This window comes from Acanthaster planci, linkage group LG15, assembly GCF_054643075.1.
Source record: "Acanthaster planci isolate LZ-2023a linkage group LG15, COTS_SCS, whole genome shotgun sequence".
Classification (NCBI taxonomy): Eukaryota; Metazoa; Echinodermata; class Asteroidea; order Valvatida; family Acanthasteridae; genus Acanthaster; species Acanthaster planci.
The window spans coordinates 11,613,407-11,636,128 of NC_141791.1; the positions used below are offsets into that span (position 1 = coordinate 11,613,407).

Sequence of the window (22,722 nt, forward strand, 5' to 3'; positions counted from 1 at the left end):
GGCTATCGTTTGAAATCAAAGCGCAACTTGTACTTGGACAAAAGGACTTGTGATCGACTGAATTGCTTGCAAGCATGTGCTGGACCAAATTCACGTGACTGGTGAATTAAATTTTCTATACTCATCGGCATCATCACCACTCAGGGTGCCGAAATCCCCGGCCCGGTGAGCGTTAAGAAGAGGACGAATGGCATAACGTCAAAGGTGATAACAAGTCAACTTTTGCAAGTCCAAGTCAAGTCACAAGTCATTTCGTCCACTCAAAAGTCATATAGTGCTTGCAGCAAATTTGAGTATTGTGCTGACAGTGAAAGGAGTTATTTATGCTCATGATCCGGGTAATATTTTGTAATTAAAAGTTAAGATTATTTTGTAATATTGAAGTCCTAAATCTGATAAATCAAGACTTTTAAAGTACGTGTACTACGGACGATCATGATCGTTATCATCATCTATACATGTAGAAAATGTATACCAGTCTTTTAGCGATAACTTCGACAAGTAAAAGATGATTTTCACCCCGAAGCAGTCAGTTGCCAGTGATTGCATTGACGGCATTGGTACGATCCCCGGGACGTCACTTTTGATTTGTTTTGTTTCGTGAGTTTTTTTTTTCCTTTTTTTTATTGACACTCCTTGGTGTGTTGCAAACTATCAGTCAAGTTACAAAATAAGTCGGGGGATTATTTTTTTGTCCCCAACAACAATTTTGACCGTTGCGACCTCCGCAGCCTGAGAGAAAAACAAATCGATCTATTTTGGTTAGCCCGGGTTGTTTTTCAAGAAGTCCTCTGTCGTTTTTGTAAGGGTTAATTGTGGCGTGTTTACACCTATAAATACCACTGGTATGGTAACTACACAATGCGAGGGAATTCCTTAACGCGCGTTACTTGCGTAATTGTTGACGTCATCGGGAATTCCTGTCGGTGCCTACGCATGCGTCAATGGCGTGACCCATGACATCAATCAATGAACTTTGTGCTTCGACGATGATCGTTGGTCTTGACTTGTCGGACAATAACATAACAATGTCAAAAGCTGTGATTTCTCTCCTCGTAAACAACCCTGGATTAATAATATTTTGACTGAAGTGCCAAGGGCAGTCGATATATAAGTCCAGTAGACCTCAGAGGTCGATTTTGGAAAGTATGAAATCGGAAGACGACGAGGCAGGGTGGCGACAACCGTCGGAAAACGACAACAAACCCTCGGCGGATGACATCAACATGGCGGCGGCCGTAGCTTCGTTGCAAAGGGAGCACTTGGAGTACCGCAATACGAGTAACAAGAGCGAGGGTGGTGGGCAGTCTGCAGGCCTCTCGGCGGGGTCGAGGCGGCAGTCGACGGGCGACATCCCTTATGAGGACCTGCCCAGGGCGCTTATCGCCACAAACATCCCAGAGGTTGTTTTCACTGATGCAGCAAAGAAGGTAGGCCGTGCATGCATATATGGAGGCCCAGGCCACTGCAGGCGTGACTGGTGACCTCCGTGGTAAGACATCGGAAGTGTGGGGTACAAGCATTGATAAACTGCGCCTGCAATAATCTTTGGATTAAGCATAAGTAGTGGAGCTTTCAAAGTTAGCGTTCAGAGTACCATGTTTCCCGATGATTACCTATGTAGAAGCATATAGGCCTACGTGATTGAGCATGTTGACTATGCTTAACTTTAAAGCATGGAGGAATAAAACATTGGCCTACCATGCCAGAAGTACTGTTGTCGTTATTTATGTCATGTATGTGTGAAATGTTGGGAAAGACTAGTTCCATATAGTTCCATACAGATGCCGCTGTTTTCTAACTTGAAACAATTTGGTATAGGCTATTTCCAGGCTAAATTGAACTTTTGTGGACACGTTTTTGCTTTCTGACAGCTATTAGGTCACCATATGGAACTCTGTCCAAGTGTTGTAGAGGAGTATACTGTAAAGATTATGAAATCAAGATATTTACAAAATTAATGTTCAGTAATCAGTTCATGGACATGATGGGCAGTGTGAAAATACAGTGCAGATAATGTGTTGGCCGATTGTTAATTCCCATGTTAATCCCCAATGACAGCATTTTCAAGTCCTAGTGTTAACGACCAGATTGACATGACCAATCTGATTAAAGTGCAGCTGCAATGAATTTTTCTTCGACACAATTTTTCTACTTTTCTTCAGTGTATGAAAACTCTTACACCCTCCTATTTGGTTTGTATGCCTTGAAAAGTGCACACTTTCAAACAATCAAAATTATCCATGTTTTCCTGGACAACTGAGGGCGCTGTTGCTGTGAAGTCATCTGGGGAAGACAAGGTTCAGTGCATCGGTATTTCTGGACAAATTGTGAACTCAGAATTTACCTAATGAAAACACTTCTGAGAGAGGGATTGATGGTTTCTTATTGCTATGCACATGAGCAACAATGAATCAGCAAAGAAGAGAAAACTTAGTCCAGGAAAACCTACAAAAACGCAGGATTTTTGTGCACAAACCAGTGTAACATTGAGGCTTCTTCCTGAGATGGCATCACAGTTTTGCTCATGAATACAGAAATACTCACCAGCATCAAAACCAAAAAGGCATTAAAATACCCTTTGAAATAGTGAAACCAAAGTTGAAAATAAGGTTTATTGAGGCACAAAGGTACATTTTACAGGTTTGTTATAAAAAAATTGATTGCAGCTACCCATTAAAATCAATTTGTACAAGGATTATCAGTGGTATCCAATTATACAAATCAGGCAGTGTTCATTACCATAGTACACACGTCATTTTGATATTTTGGCGCCCGGGGGTTATTTCTCATATTGATGTGTTGATTTCTCATTGACTGCATATCGTTTGTTTCTTATGGGGAAAATTTAAGGACCAATAAAATATCAATTCTGTTCCCTCTAGCATCTGAAAACAAGGTTGATAGTTGGGTAGTTCGGAATAGCAACGTCCTTTCTCTAAGGAAAATGGCTTCATCTATGATCTCAGTGCTAATGCTAGTCTCTCTGGATGCATAATAATAAAATAAATGCCGATATGCTTTTTGAATATTCACATCTCTAGAATTCAGTGTACCTGCAAGCGTACATGCAGTTGTTATCGTTCTTACTGTGCAGAAAGCTTTTGAGGACCTCTTCTGCGCTTTTGGAGAGAACGTCCACTTTGTCTACCTGCCCAGTTTTCGGCGAGTGCGAGTGGGCTACGAGAATCCCGAGCAGGTTGTACGGGCCCGAATCGGAATGCATCAACGAGAGATATGCGGGCAGCCCATCAAGTTGTTCTTTCTACAGGTATAAAATAATGTCCTGTGCACAAATGGAAAAATCGAACAATTGAAATAGTGGTTAACGCACGCTCATTGACTTTGTAAGCTCGCGGCATTACAAGTTATTGGTGAAAATATCAGAAGTGTGAAACAGTGTTATATTTGAGTCCATCACAAGTCCCTGCAAGTCCATCACAAGTCCATCACAAGTCATTCAGTCTTAAGCCAATTCACAAGCTTTTCACATGAGTTATGACAAAAGCATTCTTTGGTCATTTGTTCACCCTGTTATTTATGACTGGCCTTGTTAAGGGATTTGTGATGGACTTGAATACATGTACAACTCTGGTATGAAACTGTGAATGCTGCACAGAGATATGAAATTAATAAAGTCCCCCGACCCACGTCATGGAGAAACTTTGATGCCATCCTGTAAGTGGGCGTTTTGAATTGATGCGCACGTTTTTTTGGGGGGGGGGTACATAAAGAAAGGAGACGGAACAAATTCTACACGTATATGCAGCTTCCAAGTATGGCATACGCAAATAACATATGTGCATTTTTCTATCGTATAATGCCTTCAAAGACCAAACCGTGTAGTCTCAACAGGTGCAGGGTTCATAAGCTGGTGACTGTTTCCTCCCGACAGCCAGTGAAATTCAACAACAGTAGCTCGACGCTGGAACTCCCGGAGCCCACGAAGCAGTATCTTCTCTCGCCGCCGGCGTCGCCCCCGGTGGGATGGGAACCGGTCAAGGAATCGGAGCCAGTCATAGACTACGATGTCCTGGCGGCGTTAGCAAACCTTGCGCCTGGTGAGTCTCCGGCTGCATGCCTCTCGGTTACCAGTGAAATTGAGAACACTTTGTATTCAGTTGCTCGCAGTATAGGTCTCTTGATGTTCTTGGTTGGAACACCGTGGAAGTTGATCTTCATATGGAATTTCATATTGATTTGAGAATTTCTTTCGCAAGGAAAAGATAAATCAAATTGGGGACCCCTGATGTGTATCCCAAGCATAATTGGCCCCACGTAATAACTATTGTTCAACATGTGTGTTGACCCCAAAGCTACATCACGAGATCGCGAGAGTGCACTTGTGGTCAGTCGTCTTTATGATATACAAATTTTACCCCAGATGTGCCTTTAAAAAATGTGCATCTTATGCATCGTGGACCAAATTGTGCACATATGGAAGAATTCAGTCTAATGGCAGATTTTGGCAAGTTTTGAAGTAAACCTAACATGGCTGTGCGGAATGAAGTAAAAAGAAGCTAAGGATTCAATTCTGTCAAGCACAGATCTGACCATTTTCTTGTCAATAACTCTTCTCAGGACAAGTCCATGAACTGCACGCCCCTGACGACAACAAGCCCGGCATCTTCGTCCTCCCCTGCGAAGACCCGCCCCAGAAGGGACCCAAGATGAAAATTCAGCACACTAGGAGGCCGGAGCCCAGCTAGTCAGCCACCCTGCCCCCCAGCCTACTTGGCAATGTCAGGTTTTAATTGTTCGTTTCCGATAACACAGAACCCACCCCCCTTCCAGCACTCGATAACACCCCTTGCCCTCTTAGCTGACAACAAACTCATGAAGGCTCATCCGATTTTTGGCGTCATTTTTGGGAGCTCACAAAACATGCTCTTTTCCCTCAACACCTGTCCTCTGGAAAGAGCATGCAGAGGGCCGATCACCACTGTTGAAAAAGCATACGCTGCCTGTTAACTTCGGCATACATTTTTGTACGCTTGTAAAAATGACAGGGAAAACATGGCTACGGATGTGCACTCGGATAAATTTGCCACACGCGTTGATAAATAGTGGTAAACACATAAGAGGTAGAGATGAGGATTGTTTTTAATGAATTATCTGGACAGAAAAAACTAAATCATTCTTTTTTTTCCTGCCAAGAAAGTACCCCCTTTTGGCTGCGATGGCATCAGCTAAAATAGTGACATGCCTCCTGGAAATCTGGTCAAAAATGTGCAATACTTGTCTCCAAGCAGCAAATAATTTTGCTTCAAAGGGGTACTTCTTGTGAGTGGGGCTTCAGGAATTTTTTCTGATTGCAGTTCCTGTTAATTTACAAGAATACCTCTCTGTTTCAACTCCAACAGAGATGACGTTACAACTGCATGACCACAAGGGCTGGACTATCGCAAACAAAAATTGAGTTTGTAACCATGAAATTTTCATGCTGAGATGCAAATATCGGTGCGACTTTTACGTTGCTGAAGTCATCCTCTCAGAAATTGATTTCAGAGTAAAAAATCACATGGTTCCTAACACTACCAGACTAGAATTGTATTCTTTTCGCATCATGCCTCGTTAACACCCATCTCCATCCGTCCTTAGCCAACCTTTCATGGATTGCTTACCCTTTTTTTTTGTCTAATAATCACAACCTGAAATAAAAATGTGACCGAAAAATGTTTTGTTTAAATGCATCATGTAATTATTTGAAGTCATAAAGCAAAATGCGGAAGAGAAATCTTTGTTTTGGGGTTTTTTTTCTAAATATTGGTGTTTATAAATTCACAGTGTTGTTATTATTTGGGGTCACTGTGGTCGTGTGTAGATTGAGGATTTTCTTCATCTTGAAATATTCTCATCTGATTCCCTCCAAGTCTGTGCCATATTTTAATCATCTACTCTCCAGTGTGTCTGTCGGCTGCCATATTATTTTTGATATTCATAATTTGTACAGTTTGGTTTGTCTGTGACTGTTGAACAGAGTTGCGTAACTAGAACTGGTGACAAATGTGCTTCAGAGTTTCAGTAATTTAGGTTTTACTGTCTTGTGAGAAAGCGATGTGTTGTACCTCAAGGGCTTAAAACAAATCTGTGTACAGAAGGGATAAACATTTTGTTGTTATTTTCACTGCAAAGTTATATCTTTTCATATCACAACCGAGATTTTGTGAGTTCTGGCACTGTATTCCATAGGCTGTGACGGAATTTATCATTTTTGAGAGGTACTATTTATTTTATCTAGGCATTACAATTAGTACTTAAATTCAGGATGTGAAGCAGCGTGATTTGAGATTTTGGTCTGACGATAAGTGTCAGAGATACTGTAGTGTATCTGTCAAAACAAAAGATGTGGGATGCTTTATTCACCCAAAAATGCCATTTCCATGGCATGAGGGCGTGAGTGAGTACGTTCATGGGCCCCCAGGGGACACTGTTGCTAGGTAGCAGAGCGCCCTCTTTATCCATGCTCATAGCCAATACACATACTTATAATGCTACTCAGCTGCCGTGTCACGTAAAACAAATACCCAGATGGTACTTCTGTTTACATGTAGATAATTCTCGCACGTTTTTAAACAAATTGAAAGACCAAATTGATAGTTGACTCACATTTACTGAATGTTTTTCTACATTGGTGTGATTTCTGTGCATTGGACATTTTCTTCATGGAAATGGGCACTTTTGTCTGTCCCTCAAAACATGTTATTGTTTACTTGTTCTCTCTTATCCTGTAAACCGAGACAGGGGCTCCACTTTTAAAAGGGTTATTTTGTACTTATTTTTATGATACAAAACAAAGTGTGGGTGAATTTTGTCCTATCACCTGATCACCAAACACAGGAGCACAGTGCTGTATACCATGGTTCATAAATGGTTTATGGCACATTGGACACACTTACTTGCAGGGAGATGTTGATTTTAATGCGAGGTTGGGTTGACGTGTCAACCGACAACACGGCATAGCCACCCTGACCAGAAGAACCCCCTCAACGTCAGAGATGAGACGGGCTGGCAGGGAAAGATTTCTGCCTGGCACACAACGTGCACACAAAGCAATACATTTCAACAGAAAGTGGTTGCATGCGCACAGCATAGCCCCACACCAAAGGGATGTCGTTCCTGTGCCATCTCACTCCTGTGCGGAGCAGATATGATGCTTTTGAATTAGGCCGATGGAGAACACAACTCCACCCAACCAGTTGTCAGTACACATCATTTCAGTGTGTTGGAAGGTTGATATTTTTTTGTGCTGATGAGATATTCGAGTATACAGAAACCTCATGGGATTTCACCCTTCACCTGAGCTTGCATGCCCATGGTTATTCACACGATATCGTGCAACCTGTATAAAAGTCATCATTCTGGTTCTGGGAATTTTTTTTTTTTTGGAAGCAGGAAACAACAAAAGTTTTGACCAGCCTCAACAGTCCAAGGTCATGGCCATGCCTTTAAGCAGAAAATAATGCTAAGTGAAACTTATGTACACATGTAGTAAGCAAAAATCAGCTGGGTGGCATTGACCCTGGATGGCATTTTGGTTGGTCTCTTGTTTTCTTGCTAAGCATATTTTCTTTGCGCATGCTCAGCTCAGTGCGGAGCTTTACTGCAGAAAATACAGCTTGGCATATTTACACGCTAAGTTAAAAATTGACAACTGGACCGTAGCAGTGCAAATTTGGACATTTTGGCCGGTGGCCCTTGTTAGCTGGTAACCTTTTTGCGAAGTAAAGCTATCCTGTAATTTTTGCAGCCTAGAGATTTTGGCCTGAGATGTAAAAACTAGCAAATCACTCATCCACAGCCCCGTACCTTTTGACAAGAACAAGTCAATTTCCAAGCAGTATCTTTCTTCACGTGTGTGTATACTGTGGTAAAAGTAACTAAGAGGAAGACATCGTCATTGAGTTGCACAGCTCAGTAGAAATAATCATCAAACACTGCTGAAATAACCAAGGGCAATCGTGTTGTTGATGGGAGCATCTGCATGAACAGTAATATGACATCACTGTTGCGTGAGTCTTGGCACCAGACCGTGTGTAGACAGCATTTTGAAGGGGGAGGGGGCTAAAAGGTCAGCACAGGGTCAAATAAAACACCTGCCAAGTCATATGGCCTGTAGTGGGTATCAAACATAAAAAAACATGGCATCCTGCCATAGCAAAGTGTGTTTTGAGTGTTGTTTTGAGTGTTGTCGGTTTTGTACTCAGCACATTAGAAGTCTGAGTAATTTACAGACCGTCTTTAGTTCTGGTAAATAGCACTTAAGACACCCATTGCTATGGGATTACATCATGTTTGTTGATGTTTGATACCCACTATCGGTCTCGTGGCTTTTGTGCTTGCAATCGGTCAATAGGAGAATCTGTGGAATCTGCGAAAGGAATTATTAAAACTTGACAGCGGAACAAACTGGAGAAGTTTGGCCGTAGGATTAGATTTCACGTCTTAAATCAACTTTAAATTTAGGCACCTGTTTGATTTTCAAACCACTTGACGTTTTAAAGAATGTGGGTTATCATTTTTGAAAGCAATGATTGTACATGTGATTTATTTATTATTTATATATAATATGATAATGTACCGAATAAACTGTCATGTAAATGTTAATGGACTGGCGTGAAGGTGTCCGATTTCTGTGTCCGTAAATTTATACTCAAAAGTTCCCTTACTGCCTTTGTTTTCATCGTTACTTTTCATGTGTTTGAAGCACATGCAATTGTTCAATATGCAGCAGAAAACATTAAACTTGATTGCACATAAAGATAAGAATGAAAGGTGGAAACCTCATTAAATCAAGATGTGCAAAATCGAGAGCCAACTGGATGCGATTTACAGAATTTCAAAATCCGTTGTAATGTGACCAAATTCAACTGTAAACCCCGAAAAATGCCAGGAAAATTTTATGGATAAGAACCAAGCATGTCTACCATATGAGCCAAGGCAGCTGGAATATGTAATTTCAACAAAAAGTTGGACACATTTCTGACAAATCTGAGCTGGGAAACCAACATGACCTTTTTCCTCGAAAGTGGGAAACACACGAGAACATCTCTTACATATGAAATCAAACAGATGTACAGGATGTTTTTCCAAATGTGACTGAAAAACCACCGTCAAATAACAGTGCAGTAAATGAGTCAAGCTATCCATATAAAAATGAGAATCTTTTCATGACAACCACTGGGGTGGTGTTATCACCTTTCACAGAGATTGCAAAACACCTATGCGTCAAGCTTAACTGTACATGAAAACTCCAGTAAGTCCATATTTCCATTTGTCCTGCATACAGGAGTATAGTATTATTACTGCAGTAGCATGTACACAGTCATGTACATTCTGGAAATGAAAGGAGCATGCATTTCCGCAGATCATGGCATCTTATTGGTCAAAGAGGCTAGTAACCTGCATAGCATGTACCTGCCCGCGAGAAATTATTAAATTGTTGCCACATTATACTCAATTTGGGTTTATACCCTCCAGACGTTCAAAGCAATTTCCTGGAAACCAAATTCAGTCAAATCAGTTTTTCCATAACAGGTATTGCATTAAGAAATGGATATTTGTGTTGCGCACAAAGGACAGCCAGCTACACTAGCTTCTCATTCCTCACTCTGAAGTTGGTAGCGGCTATTTTAGATTACAAGTAGGGCCTACCAATTCGAGCCCCATGAACGAAATACAGGTTGATCACTTCAAATTGTGACTGGACCTGGCAAAATGAGTCCTAAGTCACCAAGCTGATCTATGAGCACAACTGAGTGTTTAGGGCAGTGGTTACACAAGGTACAAATCCCTCAGTTTGGGCTGCCAAAATAGGAACCTATTTACGCAAAGTTCTGTTCGTTTTCTTCCATTCCAGCTGATGAACTTGTACCTCTTGATATTCAGTTGTTTCTTTTCAGTACCCAAATAAGACTTAGGATTAATTACTACAAACAATAAAATTCTCTTCAGTGCATTAGGAAAGTGAGCAAATTACCAAACAGTACTAACAGCTTGAATTAAGACTACCAAGCACATATGTGATGAAATTTTCAAACCAATTTTTGACTATTTCTAAGGACTTGTCATTTTGATGAATGACTCTCTGCTAAGCAGAAAAACCCTGTGCTAGATGTTCATTTCCTTGTTTAGAAAAGACACTTGGCTTTACAAATATAATAGCACATATTCTGCACCTAAAAAAATTCTGCCTAAAACTGGTTTAAGTGCAGATATCCTGTGAGCATAGACTGAGGATTAATTAGATCTGAACTACATGTTACAAAAAAAAGGGAAAAAGAAATTGGGAAGTTTACACTCCAGGACAGACCTGATTTCATAGCAGCCAAGCAGGAATTGGACTGTTTGGTAACTCCATGTGCTAAGTAAAAATAACCTGGGTACCAGTCTGAGAGACAATAACCAAGGCATTAATTTTAGGCCGGTACTCATTTCTGCTCATGCAATATTCTCCAGAGGAGAGCCTTCCCTAGGCCCACTCCCAAGGCAGTTACCAACTAGACCACAGCAAGATGGTTCAAAAATCATTCATTTTTTTCTCCGGCCTCCACCACTGGATTTCCTTCTCGACTGATCATCAGTTCTTCAAAACAAGCGACAAAAACAAGGGTGTGATATGCATTCAATACGCAACACATTTCCTTTTTTAAGGAATCCACCACATAGTGATTCGGATATGAATGAAAAATGTGAAACACTGTGTCATTGTTACTTGGATGGAAAAATGCATTCAGTGTACATGCATGCATGGCTACCATATTTCTAACCAATCAGAGCACAGTTCACAATCTACATCAACAGATAAATGTCAATGTCCTAGGTGTATATGACATTGACCGGGGGAGTGGGGGAAGGGGCTGGAGAGCGTACGGCTACTGCCAAGTGTCCCAACATTTTTGTCAAGAATTGTCTGAGTTTCCACATGCCTATTTATGTGTGTGTGGGGGGGAGGGCCTGGTTACTTAGAGTGTGCGAATCATTTCTGGCATTCAAATGAACACTTCAATTTAAGTGAACACTAACTTGAAAGGAACATCAAATGTGCTGAATTCACCCTCAAAACATCACAAGCATTGTCGTGATTGCATTTCTCCAAGTGTCATGAGACCACGTTTCTGGCTTAAGAAACTCCACATCTTATGTACATGTACTTTCACTGAGGCCCAGATACCAGCACACTGTTTGCTAGTTCTCCATTTGGCTCTTCCCAAATAACAGCCTCCAGATCACACTCTCTTTAAGCAATTCTTTTCCCAACAATGATGTCTTTGTTTAATCACAGATGGGTTTTAGTGAGCGCTGACGCAAAGCGAGTTGTCTATACTTGACGTCTGAGTTTGGATTACTGACCATGGTTCCTCTATCAGGTGAAGATCCCAAGATGTCTGTCATTACGTGAAGATGGGTGCAGATGTTTAAATGTAGCCTGTTTACTTTTGATCTTCTAAAAATTGTTAATATCCGTTACAAAAATAGCTCTAGCCCGGAATATGCTACCAGTATGTACGTACATGTACGAGACTAGTTGCATTAGTGTATGGGAATACGTGTACTGGTTGAGAATGTTGCCAGCCACTAATTTTGATATTCAATTCCAAGGTTTATGCAGATTCTAGGGGATTTTCAGATGCCCGAATGCGTGCTACTGCGTCTCTGGCAGAAAGCCGATGTCCTTTACTATCAAAGCTAAAAATTCTGACCAATGGGTTGAAACTCTCACCCTCCAAGACCTTACAAAATCCATCAGGAGGTATTTTGAAGATTTTCCAGGGTCGAGAAATGCAGGACAGAGACACTGTTACCTGGAGTTCGGTTTGTGGCGCACTGGTGAAACTGTGACTTATACTGGGGAAGGGAGGAGGGGGTAAGTTGGGCCCTCCCCCAACATGGTGCCAATTTGTTAAGGAAATGAAAAGCACCAACAAGTTCAAAGCAATATTACCTCCTTTCTTTGGGGAGTGAGAATGGAATAAAACAATCTGGACCATAATTATCCCATTTTGCCCCCTCCCCCCGTCAAACAACCCGGATATTAATCAATCCACAGCAAGAAAGGCACAGCACATTCCTCCACAGTGAGGGACTTTAGGGGATTCCAAGTGTGCATGACCGGGTGATGCTTTAGCGACAACGGATGACACAATCGACAATACGGATGCAGAAAACTTTACGCTTGTTGCATTGTCAGGAAATTTTATTTTCATCATTGTACACATACAGTAGGCTTGGATTTTCGACAGAGAGATTTTTCAGAGCCATGGAACTGAAAGAAATTCCACACAAATAAAGAAATCTAAACCAAGCGATTGGGTGAAAATTTGGTCGAGGCCGTGTTTAGCCAACCTCGGGAAAAGACATGGGTACTAAATTAGGGCAGCCCGGTTCAACTGCACCTTTGAGATTACTTCAATGTTTGCCCCGGGCTTGGTTGAACAACCGCAAGTTCTTAAGGAATGCCAAGCTGATATGCTGCTAACCAAGTGAACATGATCGCCGTCACTTCATTCCAAGTCTTTCATATGTGTAAAAAGGGTTGCCGCATCCTCCAACTTGGTGTGGAGGTTGTCAGCGAATCCGGCTGGCCAGCAAACTTTAAAAGTATAGAACCACACGAGGCACGCCGTAGGCTTAGACACTGTTAGAGTTGTTAGAGAAAGGGAGAGAGATGATGTGTTTAGTCTAAACTACAATCCTTTCTCTTGACTTTTTTTTCCGAGATCGTTTCAAAGCATGTGAACTTCTTTCTTGTTCCAAGCCTTCCAGACTTTTCCAGTAATATCTAAACAAAAATGTTGACACCAGTTTCAGGAAAGTTGAACCGACTCTTCTTGCAAATTGCCAATTCTTCTGACAGGTCCGCAAAATAGGTTAAATTTTTCCCATTGACATGTAGTCAGGGCTAAAAGTTGACAGGTGTGATGGCTTAATTTGTTAACAAAACTCTACGTCAGAATGAATGGAAACATGGCACATGTACTCATAATGCAAGTCGAAGTTTCAGAAAACGCCAATGCACAGATCTTGGGGGGAAGCTCATTTTGGCTGTGAGACGGTAAGGTTAAGAAATGCAATTTGGCCCACAGTTTAGAAGCACAGACTGCTTGTAAGTTTCAATGCAAAAATTCTATGGAGTATTTTGAAGGTTTCCATTAGTTGCAATTCACACCATCTAATCACTCGTCCAAGATCTGCGTTAGAAGTTGACAACACATATGTGCACATAAGAGAAATAGACTTGACTTAAGATCTAAAAAAAAAAGTACAGTATGGACACATTGATTTGTCGGAGACATGTTACAACGGTGAAACAATCATGAATTCAAATTCTAACATTACTGTACCTTTCGTAACAAAAAGTATTCAAATACAGAAATTCAATTTCAAATTTCAACTTGTTCACAACACACTCTTTTCTGCTATTTTCCACCAAAAAAAATCTTTCGACAAATTTTGGATGTATTGATACAGTTTTAATGGACTGAGTTCCTCTTACTCAGTGCCTGTGGCCACTTGCTCGCGGTCATGAACCAATCCTGTCCCGTTCTCCTCGATGCAAACCGAGTCCCTGGGCTCCATCGGTTTGGTCAGAACCCCGGCATCAGAGTCCCCATCAGCCGATGGCACTTGGGACGGGATTGTCTTCAGTGGAGGGACTCCGCTCTCCATCTTGCCAATGTCGTTGACAGGACTTACCGACGGACTATTTCCGGGCAACAGGGTGGGCCGCGGGGACTCGGGCGACTGGTCCAATGGGGAGTGGTTCGTTGCCTGGGGTGGGGCTTGGTTTTCCGGGCAGGGCGGCTCTTCAGACGAGTCGACATCTGCCGTTGAGTCCTCGTCGTCGCTGCTACCCGTGTCGTAATCCACAACCGACAGACTACAGTTGTGGGGCAGCTTTTTGGCGGTCACTTTGACCTCTGGGAACAGAGTGGGCTGAGCTGCCTTGCCCGAGATGGGGCTTTCAGGCGCTGCTCCACTATGAGTTACCTGGTCCTGAAATGTACTGTTACTAACTTTTTGGGACTGAGGGGAAGTCGTGGCATTGTCTTCCCTATTATTGACACCTACGACCTGGTAAGATTCGGCCGGGGATCCTTCTGTCCCCTGGCCACTTGACGAGTCAACTATCCCTACATCACTGTCATTACTATTACCCAAAGGTTCAACTAAGAATTTGGGCTCTGAGGATGAGTGGTAAACGTTGCGGGGGTCAGTTGGGTTTTGGTCAAGGCCCCGGGGCCGAGTTTGGGGCTCAGCCAACCCTTGGTCGGGGGTCATGGTGCTGAAGCCCTCGTCTGAATCATCCCCCGCGAGGGTCTTTGGTACCTCGCAAACGCCCACCTGGCTAGTCAACTCACCGGCTGGTTTACCGTGCTGGGCATCCATATGGAATGACTCACTCTCTGTGCTGGAGGAGTCGTTCTCGAACTTGGCAAGGTCCACTTCCATCTCCTCCTCAGTGTCTTCCTCTCGCTCCTGCTGTCCATGCTCTGGTTCACCCTGCTGGTCTTGTTTTCCCTCTTGCTGTTGTTCCCAATCCCATTGGCCTTGTTGCTCTGGGCATCTAAGCAAAGACTCCTTCACCTCCCCGCTAGTTACCTGATCAGCTGTTGTCTCCTCCACTGTCCCTGGTTGCTGCTGCTCCTGCATTTCTACGTCCTCGGAGCTGAACGTCCTAACCTGCTCGGACATCCATGTAGTCCTTTCGGGTTCGGCCCCCTCCCCCTCGGCGGTAGTCCTCTTATGCTCCTCCCCTGTGGGAGGCTGCGAGGCCTCTTCAGCCGTCCTTCCCTCCCCACTGGGGCTTTCTTCCCCCACCCCCGGACACGTCTCCAAGGCCTCTGCTGTCCTAGAGAGAGGACCCTGATCCTCAGGGCCCTCCCCAGCAGCCGACGCGGTAGGGCTCATCTCCTCGCTGGGTGTCCTATCAACGGCTGCCAAGCCCTGGACTGGGCTCTTGGGGCTGGGGCTTGGGCTAGAGGGCGTGGGGACTGGGCTCGGTTCTGAGATGGGCGAATCCGGGGCCCGCGCCTGAAAACTGACTGGAGTCCTCTCCTCCGGCTGGATACCCTGCTCATGAACCTGCAGCTCAGGAGTTTCTCGGCCCGGAGCCGGCTGCTCTGGCGTCAGTGGCTCAGTCTGTTTTGCTTTGGCCCTGAGTGCGGCTATTTCTTCTTTCGCTTCTTTCAGCTGCTGTTGAAGGGCGCAGATGGTGCTTTGCATACCCTCAACCTCTTCATCCAGTTGGATCACAAATTCATTCAGCTCTGCAAGAAGCACAAACGGTCGTAAAAATTAACAGATATTTTGGGAGTTTGGGATCTTGATCCCTATTTGGACATCACTCTGCAAGACCTAGTGCCTCTGCTCCAGTCTGGACCAAAAAATGCTCCATGTACGCAGAATATCTACTGTAGCTAACGACAATGCATGCCAGCCACATGTACCTCTGCATCAACCTGAGTCCTTCCTTGGACGTCTTCAAAAAGACTCTCAAAACATACTTATGAAATTAGAGATTTAAGTTTTCTTAGTTTGTTGACATTCAGCTTACTTATATTTGGTTGACTCGTTTTTCACTTGACTAATGATTTTGGTTTCCATGTTCATTCGTCTTCTTGTTCTCGTTACGCACAGCCAAACCATCTTTGAATCGAAGCGTTTTATAGATGACCTTCTTGTCTTGTATCGTATCGTTTAATTGTTTTAGAGGTAAACAATATGCAACAAAATGTAAGACGGATCATTCTAATAATTTGGGCGGAGGGTAATCCCAGAAAGTAGGGGTCCATTTTTTTCGTGTCTCTGTCACATTTCTGACAGATGATTTTGTAAGTTCAGAACATGTTTTCTATTTTCCAAAAGTGATGGATTACTGCAAATTACCTGCCAGACAAATAGTAATAGTTTGAAATCGATTCCGGAGATATTTCAATGTCAAATAACAAGGGTCAGAAGTAACAGGGACATAAAGATGTCACACTTACGGACCCCTGATTTCTGGAATTACCCAGGAGTGAATGCTCCTGTCAATACCAAACAGTTGCGTTCAAATGCTATGAGCGATACCAGCCTAATTCACTCCTGCACCTGCATCTTTTGAATGGCCACACTGTACATGTTGTCTTGCTTGTGCCCAGAGGCATTTTGCCGAGTAGTTTCTATATTTTAACCCTAACCCTACATAATACCATCAATTACTACTTGTAGTAAAATTGAGTAATCCGTGCTGCCGCTTGTAAGAGGACATGACCACATTGTTCCCTGAAGCCATAAAATACAATAGAGAAGACAATGTACCATACAGTGCTGTGGCACTATGAATGCATGGTTTCATTGTTCTCTGTACGAGTAACAATGGAAGGAACCTAGCCAGTAGTAGTAATCTGTAGCGCTAGGTCCTTCAGGCTCTGACTATTACTTAGTATTTTGTAGTACTGAGTAATGTAAGCCAAACAATATGCTCGGCGGTTAGGGTTAAGGGTAAAAACATTAGCCATCCCGGGTCCTTCAAAATCCATCAGGGGGCATGGGGCATCAACAGGATTTTTTCCAGGGGGAGGGGACCAAAGCACTCATCACCGGCAAACTGACGACCCGTGGGCAGTGCAAGGGGGGTCAATTCAAAGGTATTTTTCGAGCCAATTGGTTATCTTGATCCCCCACCATCTTCTTTTCTCACATTTTTTCCCCGTTGTCCACCATTTTGAATTTTTGGATCCTCCCACGCCTTAGCAGTGTCCATGCCTGGAGGTTTGGGGGCATTTTCTGGAAGGTCAAGGCACGCATGACTTGCACTACAACCCCATGCAAGACTGTGGATGCAACACTTGGCGGGTTTGAAGAACTAACTCTAAGAAGACAGCTCTTTAGCCACTTGCTGCCGGGGTTTCCAGGACCGGACTCCTTGGGTTTATACGCATAGCCGCGGTGCCCGACATTGGACAAGAGAGCAGGGCCTTGCAACAAAACACCGTACTTGGAACTAAAGACCGAGCTGCTGGGAGTTGCCAACGTTTTCGTCAACAGCAGAGGAAATTTGTCATTGCTGTGAAGGATTACACCACTGTTTGTGGCATTAAGTGCGAGCGGATTACCACCGGGGACAAAACCACTCCAGCGTTCGCAGCAGGCCTGGCTGAAATACTCAGGCATCAATAAATGTTGTCTGTCAGACGAGAGTAGCCACCAGACAGTCATTTGTGTGGGTGTAAATGTCCAGTAAATGAGGTGATGAATTTTTGAAGAATTTTGAAAACTGAAAATCTTGAAAATCCCCCCCCCCCCGTGTGTATGTCATGCAACTTCAAAATTAAACTGGGCAGCATATGGTTGAAGCCTCCAACCCAACCTCATCTTTAAGACTTTGGCCTGGCCCGTCAGGCCTGGTCAGAGCTCTCAACTGAAGGGGCAAGTATAAACATCCGTGCAAGCACCCCTCTATCCACTTCCTCACGTCCCCGCTTCTTACCATCCTGGCTGGCCTTCAGCTCCTCGCTGTACTTCTTCTGCAGGGCCAACTCTGCCTCCAGCTGGGCGGTGCGCCCCGTGGACACCTGCTTGCCCAGCTCCTGGTTTTCCTGGATCAACGTGCGGCATTTGGACATCAGACGCTTGCCCGTTTGACTAAACATTGCAGTTTCAAAAATTTAAAGGAAAAGAGGGGCTCGTGCTATAAATGATTCATCACTTTAACAGTAAGAAAGCTGACTCAATTAATATAAGCCACGCCCTCTCTCTTAAGCCGCACCCTTTCTCTCTTAAGCAACACCTCTCTGAAGCATATCCCCGTCTCTCTCGTGTCACACGCTCCATGTCTCTTGAGCCACACCTTATCTCTCTCGAGTCAGCCACGCCTTCTTCCTCTTAACCCTAACCATCCCTAACCACACAGAATTGAACACCAGTAAAGTGTGTGAATTTGTGGCGCTGGGTACTGTACCCCTAAATTGCTTGTGCTTTAACATGGGTTTAGGCGTACCCAAAATAAACAGAGTCCAACAGTTTTTGTGCACAGTTTCCCATATGGGGTTGGAATTTGTGTGAATGGGTATGGTTCCTAGTAAATCACTCTGGGGAGTTAGGGTTAAGCCACACCCTCCTCCACTCTTAAGCCACACCCTTCTTCTCTTAAGCCACACCCTTCCTCTGTCTTAAGCAACACTCCCCCTATCTTGAGCCACACCATTTATCTCTTAAGCCAGACCTGCATTCTCTCATAAACCACCCCTTGTCTCTCTAGCCACATCCCTTCTTTCTCCTCTCTCTTCAGCCACATCCTCCCTAAAACGTGCTCCGCCAACCTGTCCGGGGTGAACTTCCAGGCGGCCATGTCGTCCGTGGCTTGCTGGAGCTTCTTGGTCTTCTCATCCAGCTGCTGACGCATCCGCTGGAACAGGATGTTCAGGGCGGGGTCCAGGAGGAAGGAACGCAGCTGGGCAGCACTCGGGGCGCTGCCCTTGGTGGTCTCCCCCAGCTGAGTCTGCAAAAAGGAGGCAAAGCAGCCGAGACACGTTGGCAACATTCCACACGGTCATCCTGAAAAAACCCAAACCCTGCAGTTTGTAGTTTGCTAACATGTGGCCCACCTGCAGAACGCAATAATGTGTTGTAAAGGTTGCCAAATCCAACGGAATATAAAACAACTGTAATGGAAGCCAGTTACTCCCTGCTTGGATCAATGAAATCCAATGCCAATTACCTTAAGACACATTGTGTCAGATTCACATGGGTTCACAATAACAGAAGTCAAAAACAGCCTGCGGTCTGTGTTGACAGCTTTGCCAATATATTTGTATGAGCTTTCACACCTGAAAATTGAACAGAAGTTTGGCCCTTGCACACTGAGTTGTTAGGACCACAGCTACACCACGGAGCAAGCTCGATCCGCAAGCTTTACTCAACCACCAGTTGATTCTGCCTGGTGACTGGGATATATTCTTTGCCGAAGTTACCAAGGGAAACTGGCCAGGGGCCCATACAGGGTCGCTGATGAAAAGCGGCCACAGGTGTCACGTTTAGTCATTTGGCATGGGCCTTGAAGGACAAAGCCTTGGGCTTGGAGGGTCACAGCCTTACCAATGGCCTTCGTCTTGGATGACTGAGCCATTATTCCTCCAACACTGGAAGTCTTTGGCCTGACAGAGCGGGCGACACTCGTACTTACAGCTATCTCCTGAAGTTCTTGCTCCTTCCTGGTCAGCTGCATCAGGAGCACCTTCTCCTTGCGGCTTGCCTCAGCCTGCTGCTGCTTCAGTCGTTCCTCAAGCTCGCTCTGACCTCCTTCAGTGGCCACAAAAGAGAGAAGAGGTTTCAGGGCTTCAAGTGAACCCGAGATGCTTCACCACAAGACAGAATCCACCTGCCTCCGCGTATCATGTATCATTCTTGTAAAAAGCCCTTCTTTCAAGCTGAGCAACATTTGCTCTACTCAAAATTGGTCACCCTCTGTTTTACACCACTGGCGCATGTAGTCTATTCATACGCACACCCACAGTACAAGCACGTCCAAAATTATACACTTCCACTTGCATGTCATACTTTTTTTTAGCAGGGGTTCAGGAAATGGTCACGCAAGTCCAGTAAATAAGTTTGTTTGAAATTTCAGTTGGTGTTCCACTCTTGTGTCAGGCTGTGACAAAACACAATTTCTTTGAAGCATTCAGAGTACTCAGTGATCACGGACATAATATCTAGGCTTTAATGGATTCATCTTCCATCTCAATAAACAGCGTACTTGGGTAATTAAAGAACTTAAGTACAGCACTCCTATCCACACAGAATGCCTATCCAGGGAAGTCGTTTTTTTTGCTTTTCCTACAGAGGGTGCATGATAGGACACCGGTGACGTTGCACTTGCAAAACAGAGACGATTGGATGCCACTCGCATCTGATATTGAGCAGTCACTGCATGATAATTCACTTCCGTGGCCCAAGCTTGCCAGTGTAGCCTCTCATTCAACCAGGGTTGTAGCTATGCTGGCCGGCCCCGGCCTGTGCTAGCCACCACTTAACATAACTGGTCAGCACTAAGGATGAAAATGAAGCTTGTTGGCCTGCACAGATTAGTACACTATTGCAATTTTTTTAGAGAGAGAGAAAATGGCATGTTTTCATTTTTAAAAAATTGTCAAAAACAGACAGTACTAATAATTCATAGCTACAACCCTGCTTTCAATCTAGCCATACAAAGGGTCCACGTCCAGTTTCACAGAGCCACTAGGTAGAAAAAGGCTGCTTGGCAAAGTTTTGTGCTAAGAAAAAATTAAGCAGAGAACCAGTCTCAGGTAATATACTTTGCACGGTACTTTGGCTGGTACCCCATTTTTGCTATGCTTACCACTGCCGCAGGCACTGCCATCAAGTTTGCTGAGTAAAGTAGCGATGTCCGACTCCTGCTTCTTGTGCTCAGCAATCAGTTCCTCCTTGGTCAGCTCCACCAAGCCATCTCCTCCAAGCCGCATCTGAGAGGCCAAAGCAGGAAGTCGAAATATAACAATGGTGAAAAATCATGCAAGAAAGAAACGCACAAGCTTGGCGACTGTACTACATGTACCTTCAAAAATCGTAAGTTTAAACTTGACATGACTCGTGGCAAAGAAATATAGACAGACTCTAAGATCAGGTTGGTAGAGGAGGCAGAATGTCACTGTAGAAATAATACAATCAGCAAATTGTGGAGGTATCTCAAAGGTAAAAATGGAAATGTCAAAGAAACAATATTGTAACGACTAAATTCTAAACTGAATTCCGAAGATGTGACTTACCCGTTTGGCAGGAGGATCGTCAGACATTATTGGTGCCCTAGATCAAGACAAAAATGAAAGCAACATGAAACAATGGGGTGATATCTGTTCACTTTAACGTCCAAGATTCTCCAAGTATCAATCAGGGACCTGCCAGTCAACATTACCACAATACGGCAACAGATTTGGTTTACAACACTGGTCAACTGGAGTGAACATGTGGAAAATGCCCAGCAAGCACAGGGTTCTGAACAGGTTCTAGGTGCCAGGCCAAATTAACCAGTTACTGATTTGTTTCTCTCAGGAGCAGGTCACATGATCCGGACATATGATATTTCTATGTACTGTACAGGGAGAAGTAGAAGGAATTTTTGACTGTTTTTGATGGTTACCATTATGTATAGAGATGTCAGGGAAATCTGTGGTCAGGAACCATCAAACATCAGAAATCAGTAAGGCCTACAGAGTACTGCGTTACTGTTCAGGGAAAGTCAGTGGATGTCTGATTATGCTCCCGGACATTCCGGATAAACTTGTTCGAAAGAAATTATCAATCGGGACAGGGCCCAGTATATGACAAAGGAGTGTATGTTAGGCCCTGTTTACGGGTCTAGTGTTAGTCTAGTCAGTATGGTCAGTGGTCAGGCTCCATCATGATATGCATAACGTTTACCATTATTAGACCTACAATATAATCATTGTAGGCTATATCACTATCATGTTCACTATATTCAAATGCCACGAATGCAATCAACACCATTTTGATTCCTCCACTGGCATGAATGGTTCCCTTGGAAAATACTTCCAGGGACACCACAGTAAAAGAACAACGCACGTACGCGTTGTGAATGAATTTTCAACTTAAGTTCCAATAATGATCAAATTAAACACGTTAAAACAAAATGGCCGACAATTGAATTTTGCAGTGCACGACATCCACGGGGCGAAAACCCCACTTTCTGTTCATCGGTAGGAATACATTCTCAAATGATTAGGTCTTCATTTCTTACCCTGCCACTGCAATATTTTCTCTTATTCAAGAATTTCTTGTTTTTCTTCTAGTGAGAGACGTTTGGAAGGCTAAATTTAGCGGATATCAGGGCGGTATTTTACGACTGAGTCCATGGTTTCAGAATTTTTATTCAGCATGTGCTTGTACAACAGTAAATTGTTTACTCCAGTGGGTTAAATATTTGACACCGCACGAGGGCGCACTATTCGCATAACATAGTATCAACAATAATATAATATGAATCAGTGCTCTGAAATATGTGATTGCCGAGCGGTAACTGGGAGTACCGAACTGAATCTGCTTGCCCTGAAGAAGGTACTCAGTTACCGAAAGCTCGGCAATCACATATTTCAGAGCACTGATCTGATATTATATTCTTGTCGATATTCTGATCACGGTGCTACGCGGCCCTTCCATATTCCGCATAACATAGTGTGACGGAAAGTGTATAGGACTAGAGCTAGTCTAATTTTATTAATGAGTTGCAGTGCACGTACCTGATTGGCTAGTGACTTGGTAACGTGTGCTGGCTAGGCATAGCGTAGCGCGCTGTGTGCACATGGTCGTGCTACTGCAGTGAGCGCTGCAATCGCATTATAGGTTTTGCTTGTTGGACTTCGCAGAGTGAAGTTGGTGAGTTGGCACGGAGCTAAGGCATTGTCAGCGCTGTGCGAAGTGTTGCGTGGTGCTGATGCGTTGTAAGTACGTGATTGTATAGACTGTACGTGGCTGACTAGTGAGTGTAGCTGACGCGTTGCAAGTACAAGGCTGTGAGAGCTGTACGTTGCTGACGCTGGCTCGCATGCACGTTAGGTGAAGCTCGTACGAAGTTGTACAAGTTGTACTTTGCTGACGCAGTGTGACTGTTGATGCGCTGTGTGTGGCTGATGCGCAGTGAATGGCTGATGCGCATGGTGCATAGTTGATGCATTGGAGTATTGCTGCTGGGGCCCTACGCTTAAT

The 22,722-nt window shown here is 43.8% G+C and overlaps 2 protein-coding genes across 2 annotated transcripts; one reads left to right on the plus strand and one right to left on the minus strand.

Moving 5' to 3' along the window:
* Positions 1–876: 876 nt before the first annotated feature.
* Positions 877–8,607, plus strand: LOC110981471 (calcipressin-2-like). The gene is made up of 4 exons (XM_022239061.2): positions 877–1,430; positions 3,098–3,271; positions 3,896–4,061; positions 4,582–8,607. Exons 1-4 carry the CDS (start codon positions 1,149–1,151, stop codon positions 4,707–4,709), a joined length of 750 nt encoding a protein of 249 aa, XP_022094753.1. The 5' UTR covers positions 877–1,148; the 3' UTR covers positions 4,710–8,607.
* A 3,567-nt stretch (positions 8,608–12,174) lies between these two features.
* On the minus strand, positions 12,175–21,900 carry LOC110981470 (uncharacterized). Its single transcript, XM_022239059.2, has 7 exons — positions 21,758–21,900; positions 20,769–20,805; positions 20,342–20,465; positions 19,169–19,284; positions 18,306–18,484; positions 17,474–17,628; positions 12,175–15,269 (listed from the first exon to the last, which is right to left on the minus strand). Exons 2-7 carry the CDS (start codon positions 20,793–20,795, stop codon positions 13,492–13,494), a joined length of 2,379 nt encoding a protein of 792 aa, XP_022094751.2. The 5' UTR covers positions 20,796–20,805; positions 21,758–21,900; the 3' UTR covers positions 12,175–13,491.
* Between the last annotated feature and the right edge of the window lie 822 nt (positions 21,901–22,722).

Bases quoted from the DNA above. Each gene is read 5' to 3' on its own strand.
- LOC110981471 (XM_022239061.2), top strand. From the start codon at position 1,149: ATGAAATCGGAAGACGACGAGGCAGGGTGGCGACAACCGTCGGAAAAC. The intron at 1,431-3,097 runs GTAGGCCGTGCA...CTTACTGTGCAG, and splicing joins TCACTGATGCAGCAAAGAAG to AAAGCTTTTGAGGACCTCTT. The intron at 4,062-4,581 runs GTGAGTCTCCGG...AACTCTTCTCAG, and splicing joins GTTAGCAAACCTTGCGCCTG to GACAAGTCCATGAACTGCAC.
- LOC110981470 (XM_022239059.2), bottom strand. From the start codon at position 20,795: ATGTCTGACGATCCTCCTGCCAAACGG. The intron at 20,466-20,768 runs GTAAGTCACATC...TTGGCCTCTCAG, and splicing joins ACGATCCTCCTGCCAAACGG to ATGCGGCTTGGAGGAGATGG. The intron at 19,285-20,341 runs GTAAGCATAGCA...TGGCCACTGAAG, and splicing joins TGGCAGTGCCTGCGGCAGTG to GAGGTCAGAGCGAGCTTGAG.